The sequence below is a fragment of the Hypanus sabinus genome, chromosome 5 (genome assembly GCF_030144855.1).
Source record: "Hypanus sabinus isolate sHypSab1 chromosome 5, sHypSab1.hap1, whole genome shotgun sequence".
NCBI classification, from domain to species: domain Eukaryota; kingdom Metazoa; phylum Chordata; class Chondrichthyes; order Myliobatiformes; family Dasyatidae; genus Hypanus; species Hypanus sabinus.
In genome coordinates, this window is record NC_082710.1 from 177216613 (window position 1) to 177231067 (window position 14455).

The 14455-nt window shown below is 43.4% G+C and overlaps 1 protein-coding gene across 2 annotated transcripts in view; it reads right to left on the bottom strand.

The window, feature by feature from the left end:
• Positions 1–9061: 9061 nt before the first annotated feature.
• LOC132394664 (butyrophilin subfamily 3 member A3-like) overlaps positions 9062–14455 on the bottom strand; it is a 45517-nt gene continuing 40123 nt past the window's right edge. For both annotated transcript variants that reach the window (XM_059971024.1, XM_059971025.1), the window contains exon 9: positions 9062–13615. In XM_059971024.1, coding sequence (XP_059827007.1) covers positions 13059–13615 — 557 coding nt within the window. In that variant the 3' untranslated portion in view covers positions 9062–13058. The remainder of the gene's footprint in view (positions 13616–14455) is intronic.

A 14455-nucleotide genomic window follows, 5' to 3' on the forward strand; every position in this document is an offset into this window, starting at 1 on the left:
ATCAACAAATTACTGATTACACTAACGTACACTAGCTGTAGATATAATTTTTATGCAAGGGTTCACTGAGAACTAAAAATTATTTCAATGTTGCCTCCATGACCAAAAGTTTGAGAAAGGCTGCTCTAAGTATTTGCATGACATTTTCTTCTGTGACTGATTGTTTGGAGATAAATAGCAGAATTAGACAGTTGCAAGTTCCTGATGAATTTAGCACAGATGGTGCCTCTCACCACAGCGGATCCCTACACCCCAGTAGCCTAAGTGAGCTGTCTCAGCTCTTCTTAAAAGCTGGTCTCAGGGCCTCCCTGACTGATGGATGTTGGCAATGAAACATAGAAAACTTATAGCGCAATACAAGCCATTCAGCCCACAAAGCTGTGCTGAACATATAACTACTTTAGAAATTACCTAGGGCGGGGGTCGGCAACCCGCGGCTCCGGAGCCGCATGTGACTCTCTTACGTCTGTGCTGCGGCTCCCTGTTGCTTTGGGAAATAATTGGTTGTGGCGACCCTTTTCCTGGCACATCCGAACCTGCTCACAATTAGATAGCCTACGGGGGTTTGCGAGCACAGAGTTTTGGAGCCTCTGCGCCATGGGGGGCAGGTTGAGGGAGGCTTAAAAGTGAGGCTGAAGATTTCGAATAAAGTTTTTTCCTTCGACTGCAGTTACCGACTCCGTGTCGTAATTTTAGCGCTGCGTGCAGCACACCGCTACATGGTCAGTATTTAATTAAAATGTATTTTATGTTAGTTTATTAGTTTTTGAAATGTAAATCTAAATTTGAAGATTATGGTGATCTTGTACAATCTAAATAAGACGTTGTGGCGACTCATTTCCTGACACATCCGAACCGGCTCACAATTAGCCAGCGTTCAGGCTAAGGGAGATAGCCTACGGGGGTTTGTGAGTACGTGTCTTTTGCAGCATCTGCGCCCATGGGGGGCGGGTTGAGGGAGGCTTAAAAGCAAGGCTGTTTAGTTCGAATAAAGCTATCTTTGACTGCAGTTTACTGACTGCGTGTAGCACACGCTACAACGTGTTTTTATCGCTGGCTGTCCAGAGGAGAGGTGCTGAAACGCTTTGTCGCGTGTCTGGAAGAAGTGAAAACTTTCCTGGGCAGCAAAGGGCTCACCTTTCCTGAGCTGGAACAGCCAGAGTGGCTGGAAAAGCTACACTTCATGGTAGACATGACAGCGCACCTGAACACGCTGAACACAGCTCTTCAACGGGGTAAGGACGTACAGCCCTGCACATGTTGGAGGATGTTTTGGCATTCCAGCGCAAGTTGACGTTGCTTGCCAGAGGTTTACAGAAAGGCACTTTGTCTCACTTCCCCAATTTGAGAGAGTTCAAACAAGGTCACGACATGATAAATTCGGAGTATTTACATTCTGCAATCTTCGCAATGCAAACATCATTTGGGAAACGCTTCTGTGAGTTCAGAGAGGAAAAAAACACATTATCCTTCCCGGTCACTCCCCTAAGCATCGATCCATCCCTACTGAATTGTCAGGTGTGAGTCAACCTGAACAAGTATGATAAATATTTTAATTGCCTATTATTTTACGTATATTCATATGCTTTCATTGTTCAGTGAAATAGTCCTTTTATTTTTCAGGTTGACAGCTGGCTGACGTTATTTTTGGTTTGCTGCTGGCGGCAAATTTAAGTTTGGCGTTTTTCATAAATACAAGAAGGACTCAAATAGACGTTGAGTATTTTACTTAAAAGTAACCTTCAACCCAACGTCTTTTTTTCGGAGTTCAAAATGTTTTTGTTGCATGCAGAAATGTAATTTTGTTTTCTCTGCAGGAGTTCATCAATTTCATAAATGCAACACATTATAGTTTGTTTATACATAGCATAAAGGCAAAACAAAACGTTGTATGCAGCGTTATTTCATTTTAAATGTCAAACGGGTTTTGCGGCTCCCAGTGTTTTCTTTTCTGTGGGAAACGGGTCCAAGTGGCTCTTTCAGTGGTAAAGGTTGCTGACCCCTGACCTAGGGTTACCCATAGCCCTCTATTTTTCTAAGCTCCATGTACCTATCATATCCGCCTCCACCACCATCGCCAGTAGCCTATTCCATGCACTTACCACTCTCTGAGTAACAAAACTTACCCCGACATCTACTCTGTACCTACTTCCAAGCTCCTTAAAAAATGCCCTCTCACGTTAGCCATTTCAGCCCTGGGAAAAAGCCTCTGGCTATCCACACAATCAATGCCTCTTATCATCTTGTACACCTTTATCGGGTCACCTCTCATCATCTGCCACTCCAAGGAGAAAAGGCCAACTTTGATCAACCTATTCTCATAAGGCATGTTCCCCAATCCAGGCAACATCCTTGTAAATCTCCTCTGCACCCTTTCCATAGTTTCCACATCCTTCCTGAAGTGAGGTGACCAGAACTGAGCACAGTACTCCAAGTGGGGTCTGACCGGGGTCCTATATAGCTGGAACATTACCTCTTGGCTCTTAAACTCAATCCCACAGTTTATGAAGGCCAATGCACTGTATGCCTTCTAAACCACAGAGTCAACCTGCGCAGCAGCTTTGAGTGTCCTATGGACTTGGACCCTGATCACTCTGATCCTCCACACTGCCAATAGTTTTACCATTAATACCATATTCTATACTATGTATTATACTATACTATAGTATAGTAATAGTTGTAATAAACAATATAGTATGTGAATATACTATACTATATTATCTCATGGGAATGATCATCTGCGGGGCTCAGAACAGCTCTGAAATAGGGCCTGCTGTCACCCATGGCTGTTGGTATAAGGGCAACCGTTACGAGACCCAGGAGATTTCATTCCTGACACCACAACTGCCTTGTCGGCCATTCAAAGCGTTCCAGCCTCCTCAGTAAATTCAATTCCTTTCCACCTATTCCTACCTCCCATCATGGTGTACAGCACTCTTGGGTTCCTGTTGACCTACGTTCCACCTCATTTGTTTTAGCCTGCCATGATGCACACCAACATCCCCTTAGACCTCTTATGATGGCCCATTTTGAATGGGGAGAAGACACTTTTTATCATAAAGAAGAGGGGTAAACCTGAATGTACTTCCATAGATTGCCTTAAACAGACCCACCAAGAATTCCACTAGCATGGCCTGCATCACATGACACTCCTCTGGAGGAGCCGAGGCACCTGCTGTTCCTCCTCCCATGGAACACAGAACCTGAGCTGGGAGGCTCGTCCAAACTCCGGACAGGTTCACAATGCCGGTTTTAGTGAACTATGTGGAGGGGGAAGGCTGTGTAGTGTAATGTAATTAATGGAAACATATAGAATTCACAACCACTGATATTGAGTTGGCGTTTCACTTTAAGAGGCTGGTCTGATATAATTATGTAATTTTTTTTTTAACCACACTTTGTGTTCAGGGTTTGGAGTATAATAAATGAGTTGTTATGGATTTTCTTAAACATAACATGGCTTCTTCACTATTTTTATTTGGGAAAACCTACAGTGTTCTCTAATAGATTTGTATGGAAGGTCGACTGTCAGATGCACAGAACCCAAACTGCAGATTTTGCAGTAAAGGGCCTTTGTACAAGATGTTCCTGAATTGCTGTTCACACCCTGTTTAACATTCATTTGCAGGATCATATCACTTATACGCCATCAATTTGGCATACATCCTAATGATGACCTAGACTCACAAATATTGCTGGATGCAAAACAAACTTTGCTTTCTCAATTTACAAGACTGGTACATCAATTATTCTTGAGGACGTGTTGATGTTTTGCTTCCTTGAACTTCTGGTGAATGCCAGACGTGAAGGAGATAACAGCTGAAGAGTCGAGAGGCTGAGAAGCTGGGAGAAGGGGAGGAGTGATGGCAGCAGTGAGGGGGAGTAAGAGGGGTGAAGGGGGGGGGGAGAGAAGAGAGAGAGAGAGAGAGGGAGAGAGAGAGAGAGAGAGAGAGAGAGAGAGAGAGAGAGAGAGAGAGAGAGAGAGAGAGAGAGAGAGAGAGAGAGAGAGAGAGAGAGAGAGAGAGAGAGAGAAAATGAATATGAATATGAATAGTCCTGTCAGTGGTGGGAAGTTGTGAGCATCCCCTCCTCCACTGTCCTCAGCACCAATGTTCACCAACTCCACTCCCAATAACCTGAGAAAAAATGCCCTTGGCCTCTCCACACAAGGTGGGAACAAGTTACTGGGCAAAGGAGCACCAGGTTCAGCATGGAGCCCCCACCTCACTTTAGAATTGTAGGGAACATTTCTAACCAACAAATTTGTATTAAAAAAGTGAAATTATTCTCAAGATTTCCATAATTAGATTAGTAAAGTTTATTACATACTCCAAAACAGTATAGTATTCAATAAAATAAAGGTACTAGCTTTACAGTATCATATTAGTAAAAATATTGTTCCTGTGTGGGTTTATTGCAGTTCTTCTGGAAGATTCCCCAGTGAAACTGCTGAGAAACTTCAACAACACTGACCATCGCTGGGTAAGTCCAATGGAAATTGTAGCTGGGAAATGTTGGTTAGTCACAGTCAGAATGTCAGAACATAAGAAATAGGCACAGGAGTAGGCCATCTGGCCGCTCGAGCTTGCCCCAACATCCCATAATATTATGGCTGATTCTCCACCTACCTGCCTTTTCCCCATAACCCGTAATTCCCGACTATGCAAAAATCTATCCAACCCTGTACGAAATATACTTACTGATGTGGCATCCACTGCTTCCTGGGGCAGAGAATTCCAAAGACTCACCACTCTCTGGGAAAAGCAGTTCCTCCTCATCTCCACCTAAATCTGCTCCCTCGAATCTTGAGGCTATGTCCCCCAGTTCTAGTCTCACCTACCAGTTGAAACAACTTTCCTGCCTTTATCTTATCTTGCCTTTTCATAATTTTGTATGTTTTGAGATCTGCTCTCATTCTTCTAAACTCCACTCATCTCTGGAATCAACCTGATGAGCCTCCTCTGCACCGACTCCAAAGCCAGTAGATCCTTCCTCAAGTAAGGAGACCAGAACTGCACACAGTACTCCAGGTGCAGCCTCAGCAGTACCCTGTACATTTGCAGCATTACCTCCCAGCTCCTAGAATCCATCCCTCCAGCGATGAAGGCCAGCATTCCATTTGCCTTCTCGATAGCCTGCTGTACCTGTAAACCAACCTCCAGTGAGTCTTACACAGGCAGTCCCAAGTCTCTCTGCAGAGCAGCATGCTGCAACTTTTTACCATTTAAATGATAATCTGCTCTTCCATTGTTCCTTCCAAAGTGGATGACCTCACATTTACCAACATTGTACTCCGTCTACCAGACCCTTGCCCACTCACTTAACCTATATATATCTTCTCCAGACCCTCAGAACCTTCTGCACAATTTGCTTTCCCACTCAATTTAGTATCATCAGCAAATGTAGATACTCTACACCCAGCGCTCTCTTCCTTGCAGCCAATTACCACTCATCACAGACTGAAAGCTAAGTCATAGAAGAGGCTAAAGAACACAACTTAGGTGTATAAGGTGATGAGAGGCATTCATTCATTCATGATAGTCAGAGGCTTTTTCCCAGGCTGAAATGGCTATCACGAGAGGATACAGGTTTAAGGTGCTTGGAAGTAGGTGCAGAGGAGATGTCAGGGGTAAGTTTTTTACACAAAGTGGTGAGTGTGTGGAATGGGCTGCCGACAATGATGGTGGAGGCAGATACGTTAGGGTCTCTGGATAGGTACATGGAGCTTAGAAAAATAGAGGGTAACCCTGGGTAATTTCTGAAGTAAGTACATGTTCGGCACAGCATTGTGGGCCGAAGGGCCTGTATTGTGTTGTAGTTTTTCTATGTTTCTAACTTCAGAGATTAGGGCAACATCAATGTGGTAAATTTAATTTAAATTAAATTGAATTAAAAAACTAAATTAAGGTAGCACCAGATCTGAAAGGCCGCTGCTGCCATGTGCCGTGCTGCCTACAAGCTGATGTATGCATCTCAGCTGTCCAGATGTTCCAGGGTTGAGTGAAGTGCCAATAAGATGGCATGTACTGTGGATCTGCGCTATGGAAGGGAAATTGGAGCGGATCTAAGCTGCTTCTCAGGCGGGAGCTAATATGCTTCATCACTGTGGATGTAAGCACAAGAGGACTCCCCATGTCTTCTTGGCCACCAGTATAATTGAAACCTGCTTGAATAGGTGACAATAAACAATAGGTGCAGGAGTAGGCCATTCAGCCCTTTGAGCCAGCACCACCATTCAATGTGATCATGGCTGATCATCCACAATCAGTACCCCATTCCTGCCTTCTCCCCATATCCCTTGACTCCACTATCTTTAAGAGCTCTACCTAACTCTTTCTTGAAAGCATCCAGAGAATTGGCCTCCACTGCCTTCTGATGCAGAGCATTCCACAGATCCACAACTCTCTGGGTGATAAAGTTTTTCCTCAACTCTGTTCTAAATGGCCTACCCCTTATTCTTAAACTGTGGCTTCTGGTTCTGGACTCCCCCAACATCAGGAACATGTTTCCTGCCTCTAGCGCATCCAATCCCTTAATAATCTTACATGTTTCAATCAGATCCCCTCTCATCCTTCTAAATTCCACTGTATACAAACCCAGTTGCTCCAATCTTTTGACATATGCCATCCTGGGAATCAACCTTGTGAACCTACGCTGCACTCCCTCAATAGCAAGAATGTCCTTCATCAAATTTGGAGACCAAAACTGAACACAATAGTCCAGCTGTAGTCTCACCAGGGCCCTGTACAACTGCAGAAGGACCTCTTTGCTCCTATACTCAACTCCCCTTGTTATGAAGGCCAACATGCCATTAGCTTTCTTCACTGCTTGCTGTACCTGCATGCTTACTTTCAGTGACTGATGAACAAGGACACCCACATCTCGTTGTACTTCCCCTTTTCCTAACTTGACACCATTCAGATTGTAATCTGCCTTCCTGTTCTTGCCACCAAAGTGGATAACCTCACATTTATCCACATCTGCCCACTCACCCAACCTGTCCAAGTCACCCTGCATTCTCAGAACATCCTCCTCATATTTCACACTGCTACCCAGTTTTGTGCCATCTGCAAATTTCCTAATATTACTTTTAGTCCCTTCATCTAAATCATTAATGTATATTGTAAATAGCTGTGGTCCCAGCACCGAGTCTTGCGGTACCCCACTAGTCACTGCCTGCCATTCTGAAAAGGACCCGTTAGTCCCTACTCTTTGTTTCCTGTCTGCCAACCAATTTTCTATCCACGTGAGTACCCTATCCCCAATACCATGTGCTCTAATTTTGCCCACTAATCTCCTATGTGGGACCTTATCAAAGGCTTTCTGAAAGTCCAGGTACACTACATCCACTGGGTCTCCCTTGTCCATTTTCATAGTTACATCCTCACAAAATTCCAGAAGATTAGTCAAGCATGATTTCCCCTTCGTAAATCCATGCTGACTCGGACCAATCCTGTTACTGCTATCCAAATATGCTGTTATTTCATCTTTTATAATTGACTCCAGCATCTTCCCCACCACTGATGTCAGGCTAACTGCTCTATAATTCCCTGTTTTCTCTCTCCCTCCTTTCTTAAAAAGTGGGATAACATTAGCTACCCTCCAATCCTCAGGAACTAATCTTGAATCTATAGAACATTGGAAAATGATTACCAATGCATCCACGATTTCTAGAGCCACCTCCTTAAGTACTCTGGGATGCAGACCATCAGGCCCTGGAAATTTATCAGCCTTCAGTCCCATCAGTCTACCCAACACCATTTTCTGCTTAATGTGAATTTCCTTCAGTTCCTCCATTACCCTAGGTCCTCTGACCACTATTATATTTGGGAGATTGTCTGTGTCCTCCCTGGTGAAGACAGATCCAAAGTATCTGATCATCTCATCTGCCATTTCCTTGTTCCCCATAATAAATTCACCCATTTCTGCCTTCAAGGGCCCAACTTTGGTCTTAACTATTTTTTTTTCCTCTTCACATACCTAAAGAAGCTTTTACTATCCTCCTTTATATTCTTGGCTAGCTTACCTTCATACCTCATCTTTTCTCTTCATATTGCCTTTTTAGTTATCTACTGTTACTCTTTAAAAGGTTCCCAATCCTTTGGCTTCCCGCTCATCTTTGTTATATTATACTTCTCTTTTATTTTTATACTGTCCTTGACTTCCCTTGTCAGCCATGGTTGCCCCCTACTCCCCTTAGAATCATTCTTCCTCTTTGGAATGAACTGACCCTGAACATTCTGAATTGTTCCCAGAAATACCTGCCATTGTCGTTCCACTGTCATTGCAGCTAGGGTATCATTCCAGTCAACTTAGGCCAGCTCCTCCCTCATGGCTCTATAGTCCCCTTTGTTCAACTGTAATACTGATTACAGGTGGGTACCACGTACCGCTGAAGCGAGAGGTTAAAGATTGTAGTGAATACCGTAGTCAGTTGATCAGCACAGGTCATTATTACCTGGCCAAGGAACCCATCTTCCCAGTACAAGACATCACCATCTTCTGTTCAGATCCAAGGTTAGTTCACAAATTGATCAGCATCTGCGATTGGTTTGAGTTGGCATCGGAGGCCAGGGTTAACTGAATGAAGATTGAGGCCGTGCTCTTTGGCAACTGGACCAATACAAGAAGTACTGGCTGGAGTGGATTGGGAAGGTAGAAGAGAAATTGGGACTGTGGGAGGGTGTTCCTTGTCGATAACTGGGAAGAACACCTATCAGGTGTGAGGTGCTATCAGCGCTGCTGCACTTGATGCAACTGTGAAACATCCTCCAATCCTCCTGCTGGGAATCCCCAGAACTCCCTTGGGATGCAAAATGGAGTGAGTCAGATGGGTCACAGTGGGTAAGTCCTTGGACAACAGGGGCAAAAACACATCTGATGTTGCCCTCAACATAGTACCATATAGGGTTCTTCCCCTACTGGACAGGACAAGTCTGGGTTGGATGAGAAAGCTCTTCAATTATTGTAGCAGTTAACAGCCCACTCCTAATGGTTGTAAGGAATGCAATAAACAATGTGTAATGCATTGACTATGAATGTAAGAACTTAAAGACATAGCATGGTTTATTTTTGTAAATATTTTATTATTAATAAAGTTTATTTTGATTTATAAAATAGGTCTTACTGTTGCTTACACAGGAGGCAGTAAACTTTGTGAAACAGAATAATAAAATAAGTGATATTTTCGATGAAGCAACACACACAAAATGCTGGAGGAATTCAGCAGGACAGACAACATCTATGGAAAAGAGTAAACAGTCGACGTTTTGGGCTGAGACCCTTCATCAGTCTTGATACAGTTCCCTACCTCATTCCAGAGATGTATGGGATGGGGTTAGTAGCATGTGTTGCTGCCGCCAGAGGCATGGTGCCCCTGTCCCCAGCACACTGTGATGGTCCTTGATTCAAACAACGCATCACTGAGTACAGTGAATATGTTTCAATGTACATGCACCAAATGAAGCTGATCTTTAATATTTAAAATCTATCATTAATATCACCTCACTGTTTTCTATTACCTTAATTTTATGATGTGAAGAGAAGGGAAAGGGTAAAAGGGGAGACAGAATGAGAAATGGAGCAAAAGAAAAGTTGGAGGGGGAAAATATTGTAACTTAGAGTAATTGATGTTCATGTCGTCAGGGTGGAGGCTACCCAGATGGAATATGAGCTCACCTGGTCTCACCGATCCCCTGCCAGTTTGTACTCCTCCCCCACCCCATCTTTTATTCTGTCTTCCTCCCTCCTTTCTATTCCTGATGATGATTTAGTCCAAAATGTCACCCATCTACTCCCATCCACAGATGGTGCCAGCAATTTGTGTGTATTGCTCAACGAACTCCCATATTTACATATTTATAAGACCATAAAGCTATAAGACATAGGAGCAGAAGTAGGCCATTTGGCCCATTGAGTCTACTCCACCATTCAAACAAGGGTGATCCTTGTTTCCCCCTCCTCAGCCCTATTCCCCAGCCTTCTCCCTGTAATCTTTGATGCCATGTCCAGTCAGGAACCTATTAATCTCTGCCTTAAATACACCCAGGACCTGGCCTCCACAGATGCATGTGATAACAAATTCCACAAATTCACAAATTTCTCCGCATCTGTATCTTAAATGTACGTCCTTCTATCATGAGGCTGTGCCCTCTTGTCCTACACTCCTGAATGATGGAAAACATCCTTTTCATATCTACTGTCTAGGCCTTTCAACATTCGAAATGTTTCAATGAGATCCCCTTTCATCCTTCAAAATTCCAGCAAGTACAGACTGAGATCCATCAAATATTCCTTCTATGATAACCCTTTCATGTCTGGTATCATCCTTGTGAACATCCTCTGGACCCTGTCCAATACCAGCACATATTTTCGTTGATGAGGAGCCCAAGGCTGTTCACAATACTCAAGGTGAGGCCTTACCAGTGCCTTATAAAGTCTCAGCAACATATCCCTGCTCTTGTATTCCAGACCTCTTGAAATAAATGCTAAAATTGCAATGCCTTCCTCACTACTGACACAACCTGCAAGTTAACCTTTAGGTGTTCAGCTCAAGGACTCCCAAGTCCCTCTGCCTCTTAGATTTTTGGATTTTCCCCCCAATTAGAAAATAGTCTGCACATTTATTTCTACTACTAAAGTGCATGACCATGCATTTTCCAACATTGTATTTCATTTGCCACTTTCTTCCCCATTCTCCTAATCAGACTAAGTCCTCCTGCAGCCTATCGGTTTCCTCAACACAACCTGCTTCACCTGCAATCTTCGTATTATCTGTAAACTTGGCAGCAAGCTATCCATTCAATCATCTAAATCATTGATATACAGCATAAAAAGAAGTGGTCCTAACACCGACCCCTGTGGAATTCTGCTAGCCTCTGGCAGCCAACCAGAACAGGATCCTTTTATTCCCACTCGCTGCCTCCCACCAATCAGCCAATGCTCTAACCATGTTAGTAACTTTTCAGTAATACCATGGGCTCTTAACTTGGTAAGCAGCCTCAGGTGTGGCAACATGCCAAAGACTTTCTGAAAGTCCAAAAATACAACATCCACTGCATTCCTTTATCCATCCTACTTGCAATCTCCTCCACGAATTCCAACAGGTTCGTCAGGCAAGATTTTTGTCCTATCTTGCCCTGTGTCACAAAATACTCCATAAACTCATCCTTAACATTGAGTCCAACATCTCCCCAACCGCTGAGGTCAGGTTTACTGCTGCCTTCCTCCTTTCTTAAAGAGTGGAGTGACATTTGTAATTTTCCAGCTGTCTGGCACCACGCAAGAGTCCAATGATTTATGAAAGGTCATTGCTAATGCCTCCACAATCTCTAACACTACCTCTTTCAGAACCCTAGGGTGCAGTTCATCTGCTCCAGGTGACTCATGTACCCTCAGGTATTCCAGAATTTGACCATATTCTTCCTTGTAATAGTAACTGCACTGACTTCTCTTCCTTCACACACTACAACACCTGGCACACTGCTAGTGTCTTCCACAGTGATGATTGATGCAAAATCCTCAATTAGTTCATCTGACATTTCCTTGTCCCCCGTAATTATTTCTATGGCCTCATTTTCCAGCAGTCCTATACCCTCTCTCATTTCTCTTTTATTTTTTTACATACTTGACAAAGCTTTTACTATCAACTTTGATATTGTTTGCTGGCCTGCTTTCACATTTCATCTTTCCACTTCTAATGATTCTTTTAGTTACTCTGTAGGTTTTTAAAAGATTACCAATCTATCTTCCGGCTAATTTTTGCTTTGTGGTATGCCCCTTCTTTTGATTTTACATTAGCTTTGACTTCCCATGTCAGCCACGGTTGTACAATTTTGCAATTTGTGTATCTCTTTGTTTTTGGAACCCATCTGTCCTGCACCTTCCTCATTTATCCCATAAACTCAAGCTATGCTATGCCGTCATCCCTGCCAGCAGCTCCTTCTAATTTACTTTGGCCAACACCTCACTCATACCACTGGAATTTCCCTTACTCCACAGAAATACTGCTACATCAGAATTTACTTTCTCCCTATCAAATTTCAAGTTGAACTTAATCATATTTTGATCACTGGCTCCTAACGGTTCTTTTACCTTAAGCTCCCTAACTGCCTCTGGTTCATTACATAGCACCCAATCCAGTATTTCTGATCCCTTTGTACACTCAATGACAAACTGCTCTAAAAAGCCATCTTGTAAGCATTCAACAACCTCACTCTCTTGAGATCCATTACCAACCTAATTTTCCCAATACACCTGCAGGTTTAAATCTCTCATGACTATCATAATATTGTCCTTTCGACATGCCTTTTTAAAGTTTCCCATTGAAATCTGTATTCACATCCCAGCTACTGTTGGAAGGCCTGCATAAAATTGTCATCAGGGTCCTTTAACCCTTGCATTTTCTCAACTCATCCCACAAGGATTCAACCTCTTCCAATCCTTTGTACATCTTTCTACTGATTTGATTCCATTCTTTACCAGAAGAGCCACTCCACCCCCTCTAGCTACCTTCCTATCCCTCTGATACAGTGTGTAACCTTGGGCATTCAGCTCCCACCTGCAACCACGATTCAGTCATGGACACAACTTCATACCCGACAACCTGTAATAGTGCAACAAGATCATTCACCCTATTTCTTACTCTCGCTTCATTAAGATCTAATACTTTGAGTACCGTATTTGCTACCCTTTTTGATTCTGCTCCCCTAATGCACTGATACTCACCCTGCTGACTGCAGTTTTGTCCTATCATCTGCCTGCCCTTCCTGACAGTCTGACTGCATGTTATCTTTGCTTTCTTACCATCTGTCCTAACCTGAGTCCCTTCATTCTGGTTCCCACCCCCTTGCTAAATCAGTTTAAACCCTCCCCAACAGCTCTAACAAACCCACCCACGAACATATTGGCCCCACCCTCAGGTTCATGTGCAACCCACCCCTTTTGTACAGATCATACCTCCCCCAGAAGAGATCCCATTGATCCAAGAACCCGAGCCCTGCCCCTGCCCCAGCTTCTCAGCCACACATACTTGATCCATATTGCACAGACCTGCTGTGTTAAATGACATTATTTTTAGAATGATTACTGGGTTTTGTTTCCTGCTTGGAACAGATTTTCAGCCATCTCTTCTGATGTGTTGTGTGAAAGAAAGGGTAAAGCTTCTCAGAGAATTTCTCATTGAATGTGTAGAGGAAAGACTTGGTGTTTGCATCGTAAAATGAAACTACCCCTGTATCATAATCAAGATAAACTCCTATCTTCCTGGGAATCTCTTGATAAGAGATATTCGATTTATCATTATCATTTGCATGGATTTCTTTCTCATTTTGCCCAATGGACCAGAATTTATTCTTTGGTTTTACTGTAAGGTCACCCTTTCTATTTGCACTCTCTCCAGCAATTCCCAGAGACCACTTGTGATTTCCCGCAACTTCTACCTCCCAATAATGTTTCCCCGACGTGAATCCATCTGATCCCAAAACACATTCCCAGGCTGTAAACCTCTCCTCATTTTCAGGAACATCTGTCTGGGAGTTCGTCAGTCTCACACTCTTCTGATCCTTTGATATCTCCAGTTGTCGATGTGCTGTTTCTGTGTCCAGTTTTATAGAGGCTGCAAGAAATGGGAAAAGTTGATAACAGTTATAATGTAGGTTCTAAGCTGAGAGTAACCAGCAGCAACATTCAAGTAAGACATCAAATTCAAAGCAAAGTTATTATCAAATTACATATTTGTCACAGTAGTATAGCAATTAGTTCACCACTATGACAGCTCAGGGCATTACGGAGTTCAGCGTTCAATTCCAGCGCCGTCTGGGAGCAGTTTGTCCATTCTCCCCATTAACCAGTTAGTAGCTTAATTGGTCGTCTTAAAAGTTGTCCTGTAATTAGGCTAGAGTACTAGATGGATGGGTTGCACCTGAACTGAAATGGGAATATCCTGGCCAGGTTTGCTAATGCTACTCAGGATGGCAGGATGGTTTATACCAGTTGTGCAGGGGGCTGGGAACCAGAGCACCAGGTCAGTAAGTGAAGGATCAGACAGGAAACTCGATGTCAGGGAAGCAAGAACATGATAGGTGAAGTCAGTGGGTAGGGGAGTGGCAGGAAATAAGGAGGTGGGAGGTGATAGGTGATAATGGTAAATGGCTGGAGAAGAAGGAATCTGATAGAGAATAGAGCGGAACTTGTGAGAAAGGGAAGGAAGAGGGAACCCAGGAGGAGTGAAAGGCAGGTGAGGAGAATAAATGAATAATTTAAATCTATTTATGTGGCCAGCATAGGAAATTGACGATGAGGGAAGGGGAATGGGGAACAAATTACCAGAAGTTGGAGAAATTGATAATCATGCCATCAGGTTGGAGCTAAATCGATGGAATATGAGGTGTTGCTCCTTCAACCTGAGAGCGATTGATCTCATCGGAGCAGAAGAGGAGGCCATGGACTGACATGT